This window comes from Anoplophora glabripennis, unplaced genomic scaffold (genome assembly GCF_000390285.2).
Source record: "Anoplophora glabripennis isolate ALB-LARVAE unplaced genomic scaffold, Agla_2.0 scaffold258, whole genome shotgun sequence".
Lineage (NCBI taxonomy): Eukaryota > Metazoa > Arthropoda > Insecta > Coleoptera > Cerambycidae > Anoplophora > Anoplophora glabripennis.
In genome coordinates, this window is record NW_019416390.1 from 30,556 (window position 1) to 48,015 (window position 17,460).

The 17,460-nt window shown below is 31.7% G+C and overlaps 1 protein-coding gene across 1 annotated transcript in view; it reads left to right on the forward strand.

Annotated features, from left to right (window-relative positions):
- LOC108905274 (centromere protein F-like) overlaps positions 1-13,464 on the forward strand; it is a 22,745-nt gene extending 9,281 nt beyond the window's left edge. The window contains exons 3-8 of the mRNA XM_018708077.1: positions 3,242-3,333; positions 3,393-3,633; positions 6,981-7,075; positions 10,722-11,105; positions 11,158-11,298; positions 13,204-13,464. Of these exons, the coding sequence (XP_018563593.1) occupies positions 3,242-3,333; positions 3,393-3,633; positions 6,981-7,075; positions 10,722-11,105; positions 11,158-11,298; positions 13,204-13,213 (963 nt within the window). The 3' untranslated portion in view covers positions 13,214-13,464. The remainder of the gene's footprint in view (positions 1-3,241; positions 3,334-3,392; positions 3,634-6,980; positions 7,076-10,721; positions 11,106-11,157; positions 11,299-13,203) is intronic.
- The last annotated feature ends 3,996 nt before the right edge of the window (positions 13,465-17,460 follow it).

Sequence of the window (17,460 nt, forward strand, 5' to 3'; positions counted from 1 at the left end):
ATACCTCGGTGCGAGCTATACAACAAGAAACGGGGATTTCCGGAACATCGGTCCATAATATCTTGAAGCGAAATACGTATCATCCTTACAAAGTGCATCTTTTACATAATTTACGTCATGGTGATATGCTACGAAGACTAAATTTTATTGCAGAAATGGAAATAAAGGCTCAAGAAAACGACCAGTTTTTAAATAACATTATATGGACTGACGAGAGTCGATTTACAAAAAATTACATTTTGAATAGAAATAATAGCCATTTCTGGCATGACAGTAACCCTAGATGGACCAAAGACAGGCATTTCCAAACCACGTTTTCTATAAATGTATGGTGTGGTATTATTAATGGCATATTAATTGGACCCTATTTATATGAGGAAAATTTGAACGGTCGCAATTATTATTTTTACAATTCCTGCAGACTCAACTAAATGTTCTTTTGGAAGAAGTTCCTTTAGTTATGAGACAAAATATCCGGTTCCAACAAGACGGGACACCAGCTCATAACGAAAGGAGGGTGCAAAATTTTCTTCATCAATATTTAAAAATGTTAAGAAAGGTAGCAACAAAAATTATTATATTATATTTATTTGTTTTTTATACGTTTCACAATATTAGAATTGCAAAGAATATGTAAGTAGGCAGTATAAAATTTAAATGAAAAAGACATTACGTTATTAACTACATATTAGTAATTCCATGGTGGATTTGGAATTTCTGATTTCCTAGATTATCTGGGATCAATTTTCTTTGCATTTTTTAAGCACAATGCATTATTGTTTTATTGAAACATACGAGCTGATCTTACTGCACTAAGTAATTTTTGAGACAACCTTGTAGTATTCTACAAGTTTTCTGTGGAATGGACATGCTAATTTTTTTTAATTATGCTTTCCTGAAATTTTACAATAATACGTAGATATTTAAATAAATGAAATGATAGTCAAACGAAATTATATGAGAAACACACGAAATAATAAAATTTTCATTTGGTAAAGGTAAGTAACCTCAAATCTCTCTAATCTTTGAAAAATATCTCATTCTCATTTTTTTTCTACTAGAGGTGTGCTTATGAGAAATACGAGAAATCCCCAAAAGTGTCATATTTGGTCCATCCTGTATATCTATAAATTTTGACGTGCTTAACAGTAACCTAAGAATAAACATAAAATTTGTATTTTATTTTATTTCTGATCTTGAAAGACCTATGAAAATTCACAACCCAAAGGGATATATTTTTCACCATTACGTTGTAGTGGTGTTGTCACTCTGATGGAACACATTGTTTTAAATGGGAGTACATTGAATAATAATAATAATAATAATCTTTAATTCGTAAAAACATTAACATTTACAATGACAATGTAAGAGCGAAATGGTGTCACAACAGTTTCCCTAAGTTAGTTTAAACAGTGTTCCAAATATTCAGTTACATTGTAGGGCTCAATATTTAACAAAAATTGTTTAATATGTTATTTGAATAAACTTACACTCTGTATCTGTTTAAGTGACGCTGGTAAACAATTGAATAATTTAATACACATGTAATGTGCATTCTTTTCTGTTAGAGTTAGTCTGTGATATGGGTACATTAGATTTAAATTTCTTGTATTATACTGAGATGATGAGTCTGTCATAAAATTATTCCAGTTTTTCCTTACATACATTAAGCACTCAAAAATATACAGAGCCGATATAGTCATTATTTTGCTATTCCTAAATACCGATCTACAAGATTGGATGTAAGACATATTATTGATAATTCTTATAATTCTTTTTTGAATGACAAAAATTTTCTGTATGTCAGTGCTATTACCCCAAAACATAATTCCATATTTACAAATAGATTCGAAACTACCAAAGTAAATGATTTTTGTAGATGTACTATTTACATATTTACTAATTACCCTGATTCCATATATTACTTTACTTAATTTAGCAGCAAGTTCATCTATATGTTTTTTCCAATTTAAGTGTTCATCTAGATGCAGTCCTAGAAATTTTGTACTACTTGCTAATTCTGCCATCTGATTGTCCAGTATGATATTGTTAGGTCTGTTTATTTGCCAGTAACTTGATGAAAAAAGTACTAGTTGAGTTTTATCATTATTCATGATGAGACCATTCTTTGAAAGCCAGTCCTTTGTTAATTGTAAAAGTACCTCACTTTGTGTTATGATTTCTGGCATGGTGTCTGCCCCTACCAGTAAATTTGTGTCGTCCACATAATTAATAATTTTCTGATTTGAATTTGTGGGTACTTTTGCTATATCATTTAAATATATAATAAACAATAGTGGACCTATGATACTCCCCTGCGGGATTCCTATATTGATCTTCAATTTTTCGGAGCTAAACACACCGCCGTTATGATTTATGCATACTTTTTGCTCTCGGTTTGATAAATAGGAGACAATCCATTTCAGAGCCGGACCTCTAATGCCGTATCTTTCTAATTTTACTATGAGAAGGTCATGATTTAAACAATCATAGGCTTTAGCTAAGTCTAAAAACACACCCAAAGCTAGACATTTACTCTCGAAAAAATTAATGATGTCATTTGTAAAATTATAGATAGCTGTATTTATAGATTTACCCTGTCTATAGCCATGCTGACTATGACTGAATAAATTGCAATTATTCATAAAACTTGTGGGCCTACGGACCATTGCTAGTTCAAAAACTTTTGAAAATGCAGGAAGCAAACTGATGGGTCTATAATTCTCCATTAATTCCGGATCACCTTTATTTTTAAAAATTGGTTTAATGATTGACAACTTTAATTGATGAGGCACTATGAGGCACTAGGAATATGTTGTTACATCATTAAAGAAACCTTTTTGCATACACATCTGGTTGAAACATGTTTCCTTGCCAAATCTAATGTGCTGTAATGGTGAAAGATACCATGCCTGTTAAGTTTAACAGTTAATTGCTTGCAGATAATAGATCGCATTTTAAATTGTGAATAAAAATATAAATTGCTGCTGAAGCCTTTGAATTTTTAAATTTGCTGATGGATTTGGCATTAAGTTTGCCATGATTTTTCTTTAGTTTATTTTTCTCTAAAATGTGTCAATGTCAGTAGTTTTTATTATTTATTTTTTTTATTCATGTATACTAATACATATAACTATTAAGAGGGTAACAAAATTTTTTATGTGAAAAAACTGTTTTTATTTTGGGTAAAATACAATCCAAAAAGTTTACTGGAATTCAGTATTCAATTTGAATTTTCTAGGCATCTAAGACACCAACATCAATGGAAGGAACTGATTTCGGCATAAACAGTTTGTTAAATACAAAAACTAACACAAACCAGTATTCCCAATCGTAAGTTGCAATGTTACATTTAATATATTAGATTCCTTACTTGCTCTGTTTTAATCAAGTGATGTGAAGATGATTAAGAAATTTACTTTGAGACCATCAAGGTTGCACACAAGTCGATCTGTTAGTCCAGATTCACCATCTGCCGACATAGAAGGAACTAACTCGGAAATACCCCAAGAAATCAATTACAATACATCCAAAGAAATTTACATAAGTCCAGATAATCACATTTGTCAAACTTGCCCCTATAGTAGTGATGATAGCTTTGAGACAGCTGGTGACGATTTTTCTTTTACAAAGGTACAGTATTGCACCGATAATTGTACAGGTAATTCTCTGACAAAAATAAAAAAAGATTTGAATGCAGATCTGTGGACACATCATATTGGAGGTGATTAAATTTTATTATTTTTTAAAATTATCCATATATTTTGTGTGTTTTCTAAAAGATGAATTGGTACAAATGACTAGTTAGTTCACCAGAATTGAAACTTTGAAACCATATTATTACAGTTGAACAGAAAACCACAGACAATGTAGCTTATCGCCACAGACTGCATGTTAAATTATATTATATTATACAGGTATCCTTAGATAGGTACTGCTCTCTTATTGTTGATTTCTTTAGATAAGTGAAATAATTATTGACACAAGTGATGCATATCATGGATGCCATTGGTAGTACTCATATTTGTGACATAAGGTGTTCAAAAAAATTAACACAATGTAAAATTGCTGGAACCTCAAGGAGTAGTTGAATATGAAATTTAATTTAAAAGAGACAAATCATCAATCAATGATCCCAATGATAAGATAATGCGTTCACTACTGCTGTTGCAATTTTTGACAAACTTTTTTGTTTTTCAACATACGGTCTTCGGATCTTTTCCATTCAGTGCAGAACGGCCAATCAGAACCAGGGGTGTTGGAAACTTTTTTAATTATTTTTTCGATTCAACGCACCGTTTTCGAGTTATAAGACCTTTTTACTGTATCACACACCTCTTGTTTCCGAATTTTGTTTTCCACATACGGACTTCGGATATTTTACATTGAACGCAGAAGGGACAATCAGAATCAAGGGTGTAGGGGAGATTTTTTTAATTATTTTTTCGATTCAACGCACTGTTTCCAAGTTATATGGCCTATTTACTATATGACGTCACACACCTTTTGTTTCCAAAATTTATTTTCGACATACAGACTTCGGACCTTTTGTATTCAACATAGAACGGACAATCAGAACCATGGGAGATTTTTTGATATTTCGAGTATTTCCAAGATACAAGCAAATACTGCTTTTTTTCTTTCATATATTGTGACCCACCTAGTGCTCTAATCGGAACCAAGGAGAGATTTGTTTATATTTTCAGCCATTTTCGAGTTACGAGCAAAAACCTTTTTTTTTTCTCATATGTTGTGACATCGTAACTCTAGGAGTCCTGAAGATGCTAGGGAAGGCCTTGAAGACTCTGAAGACAGCAGAGAGAGAGAGAGAAAAGCCCTCTATTAGGACAAAATCACTATCTCTATCGCACAATATAACTCTATCTCTCTCACACACAATCAGACAAAAACAACAGAAACGAACTGTCCTTTAAAAATATATGGGATTTATCCATTATCAGAATAACCCATTTTCATTTAAAAAATTAAAAAAAATTGAAATGGGTTATTCTGATGACGAAAATAAAACATAATTAAACTGTATTATCCAAATAACATTAATATGCAAAAGTTCTTCAGGAATATCGGCAAATTTATTTTGAATGACAAATCCTGTCGTAAAAATATTAGAAACCTTGGGTGCCCAGAAAACAGTCCCGATCTCGGTCCTTTAGACATATTTTTGTGGAGACATTTCAACAAAATATATTACAGACCTCAAAATTTATAAGTATTGAAAGAAAAAATATAGAACGAAATGTTTGATAATTCTGAATTTGTTTTTAAAGCAATAAATAGTAAATTAAAACATATTTTCAACTGTATCATCACAATTACTTGCATGTTGAAAATTTGTAAAAATTGTAGGTATTTTAATGTTATTTCATTTTTAGGTATTTTCCTTATATTGCTGTAAAGGTTAGTTATAAAAATCGTTGTTTGTTATTTCAATAAGGATGAATTTTAATTTTTTTAATGATTTATCATTCAAAAGAAATAAAGGAAAAGTCGTACATTTGTATTTAAAGTTTTTTTCTATCTTTAATTATTAAACCTATAAGTGGATGTCAAAATACAAATAAAAATTCTATCTTTAATTATTAAACCTATAAGTGGATGTCAAAATACAAATAAAAATTCTGTATCTACATTCCGCGACATACTAATAACCCACCTTGTATATTAAATTTTTTCCTCATCATCGAATATTAAAAAAATTATATTGCAAGCTCTTTAAAATATCACTACGAATTTTGTTTATTTGGAAATATATTTTCTGCAGTATTTCAATACCCAAAAATGAAAATTAACCAAATAATGATTAAATAACCACTGCAGAATATCCGATCGTCTAAGTTTACTACATAGGTACCTATTTGTTCATTCTTTAAAACATTTTTATCAATACCTATATTTAAGTAAATACAGTAACGCAAAAAACAGTGAATGATAAAAAACTGTACAAAATAACCCCGTAAGTACACGTGACAACATTGCCAAACTGTTGTTTATATGTTGCTGGGATACACGTAGGAATGCGGACCGCTGCATTTGATTCTTCCTAAAATTTTGCTGGTGATATACTCTATCGGCAATTAGGAAATTTAAAACTGCTGGCCTATTCCAGTAGAGGTCTGGGGCGATAGCTATTTTGTCTGTGATAAAACTAAGCAATAAATCACAAAAAAAATCACATCAATATTTTAATGGATAAAACAGAGAAAGATGCCTTTTCTCAAATAAAAACTGGTGCCATCCCTACAAAAAAGCAATCAAAGCAACTAGAAATGTGGTGTGTGTGGTATCATCCTGTAGATTATTTCACACAGTAATTCACATTCACATAGTAATTAATACATTTTATCGCTTCTCTGAAAAATTTTCCAATATAGGTACTTCATTTGAATGAATTATGTTAAAAAACATGTAAAATAAATGAGGATAATAAAAATAATAATAATAATATAATTATGCGTATTTATCAGATCTTAGAACATTTATTGTAGTATGTCCTACAAACGTCAAAATTTGTGTTCAAGTGTCGACCCTTTGAATTATTTAATAGCTGAGTTTATAATACGAATAATAATAGTACTAGTAATGTTCCAAATTCAACTAAACTTTTTGTTTAGTTTGGAACAATTTTGACAGCAATGCATCAAATGTTCAGGTAATTGAGATAAAAAGATTTATATTTTTATGTAGGCTAATTCCCGTATTTAACTACTGACGGAAAATCTAAACAGTTATCCATTAATAATTTAATAAAAAAAATGGACTTTTTAAATTAAGTTCAGGGCCCTTTATTGAATATTTTAAAATTAAATTGATTCTATTTTACACATATTTATCTTTTTATTGCTTCTTACTGTCCTTTCAGTATATTTTTTTGTATTAAATTTATTGTAACAATTTTTAATAAATATTGAAAATAATTGTAATTATTGTAAGCTATGACTATTTTATATTTTCTATTTCAGGATAATAGTATTGAATTTACATCATTTCAAGACACATTCCCAAATATATCCGATACATTTTTAGAAAAATTGGGTCTGCATGAAAGTAGTTCAAAGTAAGTTAAAAAGTTAAATCTCAAATAATTTCAGATGATTCAGTCGCCATTATTTTAATGTATTTAAAAGTATATACATATTTTATTTTTATATTATCAGTTAGGTCGGCAAGTAAACCATATATGACGTAAAAATCAGGAACAAATTTAGAACACTGTGCCGCCATGCACATACAGGGTGTTTCAGAAAACATGGGCCAATGCTCGGTGGCAGATTCCTAAACTAAAAACAAGATTATTTTTTCATATCAACATGGGTCAGATTTCGCTTCGTTCCTTAGCTACAGGGTGTCAAAGTTTTAAAATAAAATTAGTTTTTTCCAAAAATCTAAATTTCCAGTTGAGGGAATTAAATGAAATGTAATTGTAAAAACTACAACCGAATACACTTTCCTAGGTATTATTATATTGAACTTGAATTACAGGATTAAATGTTTTCAAAATTGCCTATGTATTTTTCTAACCATGCTTATGTAGAATAACAAAATTTTTTTGTTTTTTTCCATATTAAAATTTGCTTCAGTTGTACTGTGTGCAGCAGATGGCCTAAAATTCAACATGCCTCACAAGAATGGCACCAGCGTCGCCATTTTGTACTACAGTAATGTATGGATAATCCGAATAGAAAGTTGACAGAATTCATAATGATTGATATCTTTAATCTAAACACATTCGATTTATAGATACCATAGTTAATCATACATAATACATAATTCTTCCACTAAAAATATATTCATTGGCCACAAAAATCTTTCAAAATAAAATATTGTATATAATACATTTCAAACATAATGAAAATAAAAACAAATTTCTAAGAAATAGGAACACCTTGTTGCATACGTACTGGAATTTCAAAAGATAAGATTAATACTTAACTAACAGCAAAAAGAATTAAGATTTACTTCTAGACTCTTAATTATTTTTTTCAACAAAATTGTCAAGAGTTCTTTGAACGCATTTCTTGATGTTTAGATAGACAGCCTTCTGTTGAAGTATTCTTAGAATAATCAGATCATGCAGTGGCCCTTGGACAGATGTGCAAAGATAAATATGTAATTGCTAGTTCGAATTATAGAATGCAAAAGTTCGGATTATGAATACCATTTTACACAATTGGGCCGTTCGCATTATAGGGGGGATTATCCATACATTACTGTATTTATGAATAAATATTTTTATTTTGTGAACACTTAAAGACATGGTTAATAACATCCTTGAATATTATTATCCTCTTACTGTGCAGTAAAAAAAATCCAAAAATTGCTTTATTGTAACATTTTACAGTAGCTTTACCCCTTAAACTAGGAAGTGACTGACTTGCGTTTTGCTTTGTCACAAGTCGCAGAGAATTACTAATTGTATTGTATTTTAACCATGACTTTAATAACCATGAAAAATATTTTTTGAAAAATATCCTTGTCAAATTATGCTGCTACAAACATGTATATTTTTTATCATATCTAGTATAGTTGTTATGATCTTAATTGGAACCGCATAAAACATTTAACTCATAAATTCTATTGAATCCATAGACGTCTAGAAAAATTTTGCCCTATCTTGTCTAGATATACTATATTCCGAGCTATATTACCATATAATTATCATACGATTGTCAAGTTTTTTTATGTTTAAAATCGCATTGTAATAAAGCATGTCATAAAATATCCAAAGATTTATAATTATAATCAGGTTAATCGCTTAATTTATCTCGAACCATGTTTAAAGTAGGAACTTTATTTTCTTTATACATATTATAAATTGTGCGCCGCATTACATCTGGTAAAATCGTCAATTTTCTTTAATTTTGTATTTTTCCGTTTCCTCTTTGTACCGTGATCAATCCTTCTTTAATTACGCGATAAATTGGCCTTTTTTGGATATCTTAGTTAATTCGTTAATCCATTTTCTAACTATTTCATCACATTGTTCAATTTTCAAACATTCATATTTATTTAATATAATACGTTGACTTTGTACGTGTNACAGGAAACAGGGCAGCAGGGTTTGATGGACAATTTTGATATATTTTCTTCTTCTTCAAAATTATGCAATAGGATCGCTACTAGCTTCTTGTTCAATTGCCCCTTATGACGTCAGACTAGTTTTTAAGTAACACAAAAATTCATAAATGATTTCTACCACTAATTTATCATATATTTAAAATTTTACTATACAGACAGGTTCTTTTATATAAAATCTTTGTATCAACAACAATTTGTATATGGTTTGTTTTTATAGTCAACAACCCTATTGTATTGTATTTTAACCATGACTTTAATAACCATGAAAAATATTTTTTGAAAAATATCCTTGTCAAATTATGCTGCTACAAACATGTATATTTTTTATCATATCTAGTATAGTTGTTATGATCTTAATTGGAACCGCATAAAACATTTAACTCATAAATTCTATTGAATCCATAGACGTCTAGAAAAATTTTGCCCTATCTTGTCTAGATATACTATATTCCGAGCTATATTACCATATAATTATCATACGATTGTCAAGTTTTTTTATGTTTAAAATCGCATTGTAATAAAGCATGTCATAAAATATCCAAAGATTTATAATTATAATCAGGTTAATCGCTTAATTTATCTCGAACCATGTTTAAAGTAGGAACTTTATTTTCTTTATACATATTATAAATTGTGCGCCGCATTACATCTGGTAAAATCGTCAATTTTCTTTAATTTTGTATTTTTCCGTTTCCTCTTTGTACCGTGATCAATCCTTCTTTAATTACGCGATAAATTGGCCTTTTTTGGATATCTTAGTTAATCCGTTAATCCATTTTCTAACTATTTCATCACATTGTTCAATTTTCAAACATTCATATTTATTTAATATAATACGTTGACTTTGTACGTGTAAATCTTTGTTTTTAAACTGGGTTTGTTTCGATACTTTCGACAAGAACCGGTTCCACTATTTGGGGATTTTCCCTAGTTACTTCGTTATCCTCCACTTCAAAGAGTCTCCAGAGAACCACACTAAATTACTAGATAATTACATATAACATTTATTTTAATAACTATTACCCTTTACTGGTTATGATATGAACAAATAATAATATCAACTAATAAATAATACATATTATACCAACAACATACCCCGCCAAACAATGCTCTGCACTGCACTGGCAAAGCGGTAAAGCTGAGTGAACCCGTGTACATAAAAAAAAATTATTTACGACCTAGTGGAACAAAACAGGTTTGCTTTGATGACCAGCGTGTCGCTGTCAATTCTACATCAGGCGGACTAGTTTACCAATATCGGACTCGCCAAATTGCTATTCGAGTATAAATTACGAGACACATCATGGTCAAAGCATAGGAACAAATTTTAGAAGTGCATACGGTCCTGTGCTTTAAGATTTACAGGTTCCAATTGACATCGTAACAACTATAACAACAAACTACAAATCTAAAATGTATGGTTTACTTGTACACCCTAATATTAACTGTGTACCATTTTCATTGTGCATAGTGCAATTTGAGAAATATATTGAAAAAATGAACACAAATTAAACCTCACAATGTGATTGCTTTTCGTAATTATTCCAATTACATTTTTTTTCAAATTAAAGTGTAAGGACGTGACTAGATTGTATGAATTTCTTCTTTGTATTGTCACTTTACAGAAAGAATTTAACAAAGGAAAAAACCGAAGAGCTATTTGCTACTTTTGCTATACAAATTGCATTAGATTCAAGAGACATAAAAGAAAGGATTCAGAAGCAAAAGGACCGTTGTGTTCAGCAGCACGAGAAGTTTTTATCTTTAATCAGAGACATATCAAATCGCTTGAGGGATCACAAGTGCATTGGTGCTGCAGATCCCATAAGTCCAGTTTTTGTTCTCCTCGAAGATGTGAAGTTTTTGCTTAGAGATCTAATGCAGTCCACTCAACAGTTTGGCATACTTACTTGTGAAAATCGCATGATGAAGTGCTGGAATTTAGTAACTAACTACACAGCTTTACTCAAACAAGACGTCGTGAATTTACGTATATCCAAGCCTGTGCAGTAAGTGAAGAATTTTTTTTTATGTCTTGTATAAAAATTTTTTGGTTTTTAGAGAAAGTAACAACCAAGTTGGTACAATTGCAAGTTTTGGAGCAAAATTTAGAAAGCGTTTGCAAAATTTGAATAATAAAGATGAAATAAATTGTAGTTCTTCAGTTTCGTCAAGTGAGAATGCAGTAACACACAAAAGCAGGTGGGTATCACTCATAGAAATAGTGAATAAGACTTTTTCTACAAATGTCTTAATAGTTATTTTTATACATACATTCTACTTAGTTGTCAATATTGCCACTGCATAAAATAATATTTTAAATAAAATTCATTCTTATATTCACTTTCATTCTCGGCTAAATCTGTTCTGTCGTTTTTATAGAATAATAAAAAATTAATCAAAACCCTAAATATTAACATAAATAAAGGATATATCACTTACTAAGGATGAATAAATTTTACAAAAAATGCATTACCTTCTGTCCTTCATTTAAAAAATTTTAAAGTAACCCTGCACTAAATGTTACCTTTGATCATATTTAAGAAAAATAATTATTGATGGAAGGGAAAGGGAAATTGGTCATCTTAAATATTTTTGAATATGACCATTTTTACTGTCTACAAAAAACTGTGCGTAATTTTCATATTGGAATATAGAATAAATATCTGGAAACTGTTTCCATATTATTTGCTTTTCCTACCTGTATTTTAGAAAATGTCAGTTGTGTTTCAGATTATTTAATTTTATTTTGGAAAGCGTAATAGAGAATATAGATTTTGTTTCAGAATGGTCAATTTTAAATCAGAAAATGAAAATTGCTTTTCAGTTAATTCATTTCTATTTGGAAATACAAGTTATGTGTATTTTAAATAAGAATCAAATGTGTTCTAAAATTTGTCAAAAATATTTTAGAAAAAATTAATGACTCGGTTGTTGCAATTGGTATGGGGAATTTTTGCGGGCGGAGCTTATAGCGATTGTGACAAATATTTTTATGGAAGGAGGTACTGGTAATAATGCCAAGATTGTTCATCTCTCTTTCAGTTTCTATTTAATACAGCTGTCGATATACTGTATTTTATTTAAAATAAAATCGTAAAATTTATCGTAAATCGTAATTTAACACAACATAATGTAAAACTATAAGTGGTCTAACTGCTCGAGACGTATATATTCGCACGCCATAAACTTTCGCGCACGGCGCCGTAGCTATGTTCAGACGTATTGCGCAGCGAAAGGGTTAAGACAATTTTTCGTGGGCCCCCTTTGTCTTTGGAGCCAAAAACATTTGGTCGCATATTTAATTTTGTAAAAAATTATTAGTCCGGCTTTTTAGCTAACTAATAATTTTAAAAAAATTCAAATTTGCGACCAAATATTTTTCGTTCCTATGACAAGGGGGGCCACGAAAAAGTGTCTTAAGGGGGTTCCCCACCAAAAAGCGTAGTATTATCAGATTCCACATATCATAAAACCCCTGTGTACCAAATTTAGTGATTCTCGTATAACAGGGTTTTGAGATATAAAAAAGTATTCTTAGGGGCAGATTTCAGGGGGCTGTAATACCGAAAGAGGGGCCACTTGGCAAAAAGAAAAAATACGGGTCCCCTAAATTTGTCTTAAGTATCTATGACCAAATTTTGTTGCATTAATTTCCGGACGGCCTGTATAAGTTTTTGCGAAATCAAGTTAAGCATTTTGAAATAATCAAATTTTATTTTTTGAAATGGAAATGATTAATACTCATATGAATTACACATAATAACTTCTGAAATTAAATTGACTAAGATGAAATTGAAATGACTTTTTCAAATTAACTGATCCTGAAATGCTTCTGGAAAAAAGTAACTTAATAATAAATAACTACATTTGAATCATTAACTTATTTTTTTACAGATACAAATGTGCAGCTGTCAAGAATTCGTTTGCACTAATACTTTCTGCGATTTTCTTAATTTTAATTTTGTTTGTTTTTATTCACTGGCAATGTCGAATGACCGCTCATGAAAATCAAGTATGTGTATTAGATGATTTTATTAAAAAAATACAGATTGGTAACCCGCCCTATTGAAGAATGTGTTTATTATCTATTTATTTTGTACTTAGGTATCACTAAAACTGTCGATAAAGCACTAGTGACTATATCAGTTTCTACTTGAAGGCTGTTTTGAATCATAACCACTTCTGATGTTAGAAATATGTTAAATAGTTACAGTGTTGCATGTCTCATATCGAGTACTACTTGTGGGTAATAGTTTTATTTATCTTAACATTATGTGCCAAAGCGATGGTTGTGACTTGTCTTCTAATATATCAAAATTATTTTATTTGTAAAGTGTAGTTTTGTTCTTAATATATTTGTTGAAAACATTGAAAATTAAAAATATTTTTGTAAACTGCTTATGAGTTCTTTTTTTAATGCTTTATTACCTTTAAATCTGTTATAATTTGGAGGTAAGGGGTAATTTGTGTTTCTCCCTATAAATAGAGGTTTTAATTTATAATCTGCTAGGAATACAAATAGTGGGAGTTCCACCTTGCACCAATACACAACAGAAAACGAAAATTCAGGGCCGGCCGAAGGGGTGAAACAGCGAAGCAGATATTTCAGGCGGCTTTTTTTAAGGCCGGCATTTTAAGACTTGATTATTAACTTTTTGTAAACAGAAATTAAAAATTGCACTGAATGCGTGCTTTGTGCTTTATTGTGAAACATTACATATTCTAGTCCATACTTCGTACTTATTCGTTTAGGGGTCGTCCATTAATCACATGAGGTTTTTAGGCCACTTTTTTACACCCTCCCTCCCCCCTGGTGATACGTGGTGAGGTTGTAAGCTACGCCCCCCCCCCTCCTATCTAACAACACGTGTATTTTTAAAAAACCAATATTTTCAGAATATTTTTTTATGAAAATCAATAAAGGAAAAACTAGCAGCAGTTGTCAGCCAGCATGGGCGAGGCGACTGACGATCTTACAAAGATCGACCTCATCAATTGCGCGTTACTTATCGAGATGTCATATCGTAGCTCACAACAAGGCATTCTCGGGCATGGTTGCGCGAAAATATACACATGATATGAAACAACAACCTCCCCTCCCCCATTGTGAGCAATAGTGATGTTATCCAAAGCTCACGTGATTAATGAATGACCCCTTACTCGGTTTACTCGCACTAAACATGTCAACGCCGCGCTGGCCGCCGTGTCGGCCACTTTTGTCTCAAGGACAAGGAACAATTACAAAAACATGACACGACTGCTACAGCGCACAATATGGCAACTTAAAAGATGAAATGCGACAATCGGTAGTTAAAGTTATCTCTTGTTTTTGAATTTTAAGTGGAACTAGTGAAAGTATTATTTATCTGACATTTTGGAGAATGTTCTTTTTCAAAATTAAAAATTATAAAAAATTATTTACGATCAACCATAGCGCAGGAACGGTTAACAAACTTAGCCATTCTTGTTATCGAGAAAGATATAACAAATAATTTGTTTTACGATATTATTGAAGACTTTGTTAATCAGAAATGTAGAAAAGTTGATATGTGATATGTGCAAAGATCCCGTTTTGACATTATTTAGTTTCTTTTTTGTTTTTATTCAATATTTTTTATTTTTGGTTTTATTGGAATGTTTTATTTTTTATAGGATGTTTCTTATAATTTCTGTTTGTTTTTTGCTAAAATATTTTTATATTTATTTTTGTCTATGGAAACGTTTTTTTAATTTTTTTATTACTTTTTATTAATAAATTTGTTATTTGTTCCAACAGTAGTAACTTGTATATATTTTTTCTTTTTTCAAATACCCTGGCGCCAGCCCTACAAAAATTCTTTCTGTAAGAAACACAAACTCAAAATCAAAAATTCGTTGAATTTTTTAATTTTACAATTTTTTTAAAATACTCCCCTAAAACCTAAAAATTTCAGAAACATAAACTCAGTCTTTTCAAGTAATTAAAAAAATTGTGTGGGACATGCCTATAACTTATAGACAACTCAATCTAATGCAGCCTATCCACCCTCTCAATGTACCTGTCCACAGGAGGGTTACTGAGTGAATGTCATATTGCGGTGCTAAGTCAACAAGGATATGATGCTCTAGCTGCTATTATGAGGCGATTTATTGGTGTCTTCCGTGCCGTTTGCCAGGCCTAGACTGCCCAACTTGACCACCTGAGGGGGCGACACGGGGTCGGCTGGGGTTGCTCCTGCTTCTCTTTTGGCAGTTGCTGTCCTCGTCCTGGACCTTATCCTTTTCCATCTCGCGGAGGAATCATTTCCTGGGGGACATAACCGTTTATTTCTATGCTGATAAGTGAAAGTTTCAGTAGAAAATGTAGGAATTAGTTGCGTTATGGTAGTATGATAATTGAGTTTTCTCTTTTTGTTGTACTGGTAACTCATGCACCATGAAACATCTCATAAAAGTAGCGGTGATTCTAGTATTAAGAGGGGCATGAAAAGATATATCGAAAATAGACCTTTACCAAAATCTGTTCATTTCAAAAACCGTATAGTTTATNGTATATAACCAAGTGCAATGCTGGCTCTGAAGACGTGATTTAAAACCGGAGCTAGACAATCCACCTCCTACTGTAACAGTACGGGTAGGATTCCATCGGCTCCTGGTGATTTAAATGGGTCAAAAGAACTTATTGCCCATCTTATTCGTGACTGACAATTTCTGCAACTGACAATTCGTCTTGGCAACCTCCCAGTTCTGTCGAGACCCGGTCGTTACCCTCCGCTGGTGATCCCAGTCATGTTCATCTCCGTGGTTTAATAACCTGGAGCCTGGAAAGTGAGTATTTAGAAGTAACTCCAATATCTGCCTTCCAGTTTTAGTGTATTTCCCACTCGGTTTTTTAAGAGACCCGAGTTTCGTATTACCATTCTTAGAGAGAAGTCTGGAGTTTAGCACACTGTGGGACACTATCAATATCCTTACAGAACTTCCTCCATGAGTCTCTCTTCGCTTCCCTAATTTCTTTATTACACTCAGTGAGGGTTGCTCTATAAGCCTCCCAGTCTCCTGTCCGCTTTGCTCTATTAAATATTTTCCTTGTCTGTCCCCTCAACGGTATGAGTTCCTTGCTCTACCAGGGTACGGTGTGCTTGTCGGACCTCACTTTGATAGGACAGCTGTATTCATATGATCTTGTGACGGCGTTTTGGACTTCCTCCACAGCCCTCTCAAGATCATATGTGTTCCTTAATTTTATACAGATTTCCCTAGTCCTGGCCTGCAACTCTGTTCTATAGGAGTCCCAGTCAGTTCTTTTCGGGTCTCTGTAGGTTCTTACTTGCGGATTATAATCCGTTATGATTTCAAAGTGGATATGTCTATGATCCGACATTGACAGCTCACTCGGCACATGCCACCTTGCAATATTATTACATACTGGTCCCGATCGCACTGTTATATCGATAACTTCACTCCTATTTTTTATAACAAAGGTGGGCTCGTTCCCGATATTCAAAATCTCTAGATTATAACTAAAAAGAAAATCTAGTAAAGACCTCACCTCAATCGTTGACATTGCTGCTTCCTCACACCGTATGGTGTGAGTTGGCATCACATCCCCCGATGAGTTGTGTAATGAACCTGTTTTATTTTTGATTTTATTAAGTCTGAATTTAAAAATATTTCTTTTTATTTCGGATTATTTTACCCCGGCGGCGAGAATTGTTGATTTTTCTACATATATATCAAATATCCACTCTCGGGTCCGACCGGCCGATACCCCACTCTGACAAGCCGTTAGTCACGTGGAGGTCCCACCACGACTGGTGTCAATCCGGTGGGGATTTGGGCAACAAAAGCCCTCGACATTCCCCGAAACCGGCAGTTCAGATCCTAGATAAATGATACTATAGATAGGAAACTTGAACGGATTTTGTGGTCATTAACAGCGCTAACTGTTGACACTTTCTCCAACTTCTATTGCTTTCCTTTTCTAGGAATTATCGGTAATACAGTGAGTTAAATTACCTGTAGCCGGTAAAAGATGCAAGCGCCATCTAGTTGTACGCTCTACAACTATATACCTACCTACTCAATATTTGTTTTAGGTATTCTGCCGCCGCTAAATTTAAAATTACATAACAAATCTCACCCTACACAGATCACTCAGAAATTGATTTTGTAAAATAATTTTCACGTAGATAATTTTTTTTGTCACCATGAGAAAATAAGTACATTTGATAAAAAGCATTAAAATCACTCAAGCATTAAAGACACTTTTAAATGCTCTAATAGTCTTCCTACTTAAAATAAGAAATAATTTTGATACTGTAACTTTTTAAAATGTTTGTTGAAAAAATTTCAAATTTCAGTACATATTTTGAAAAAAAA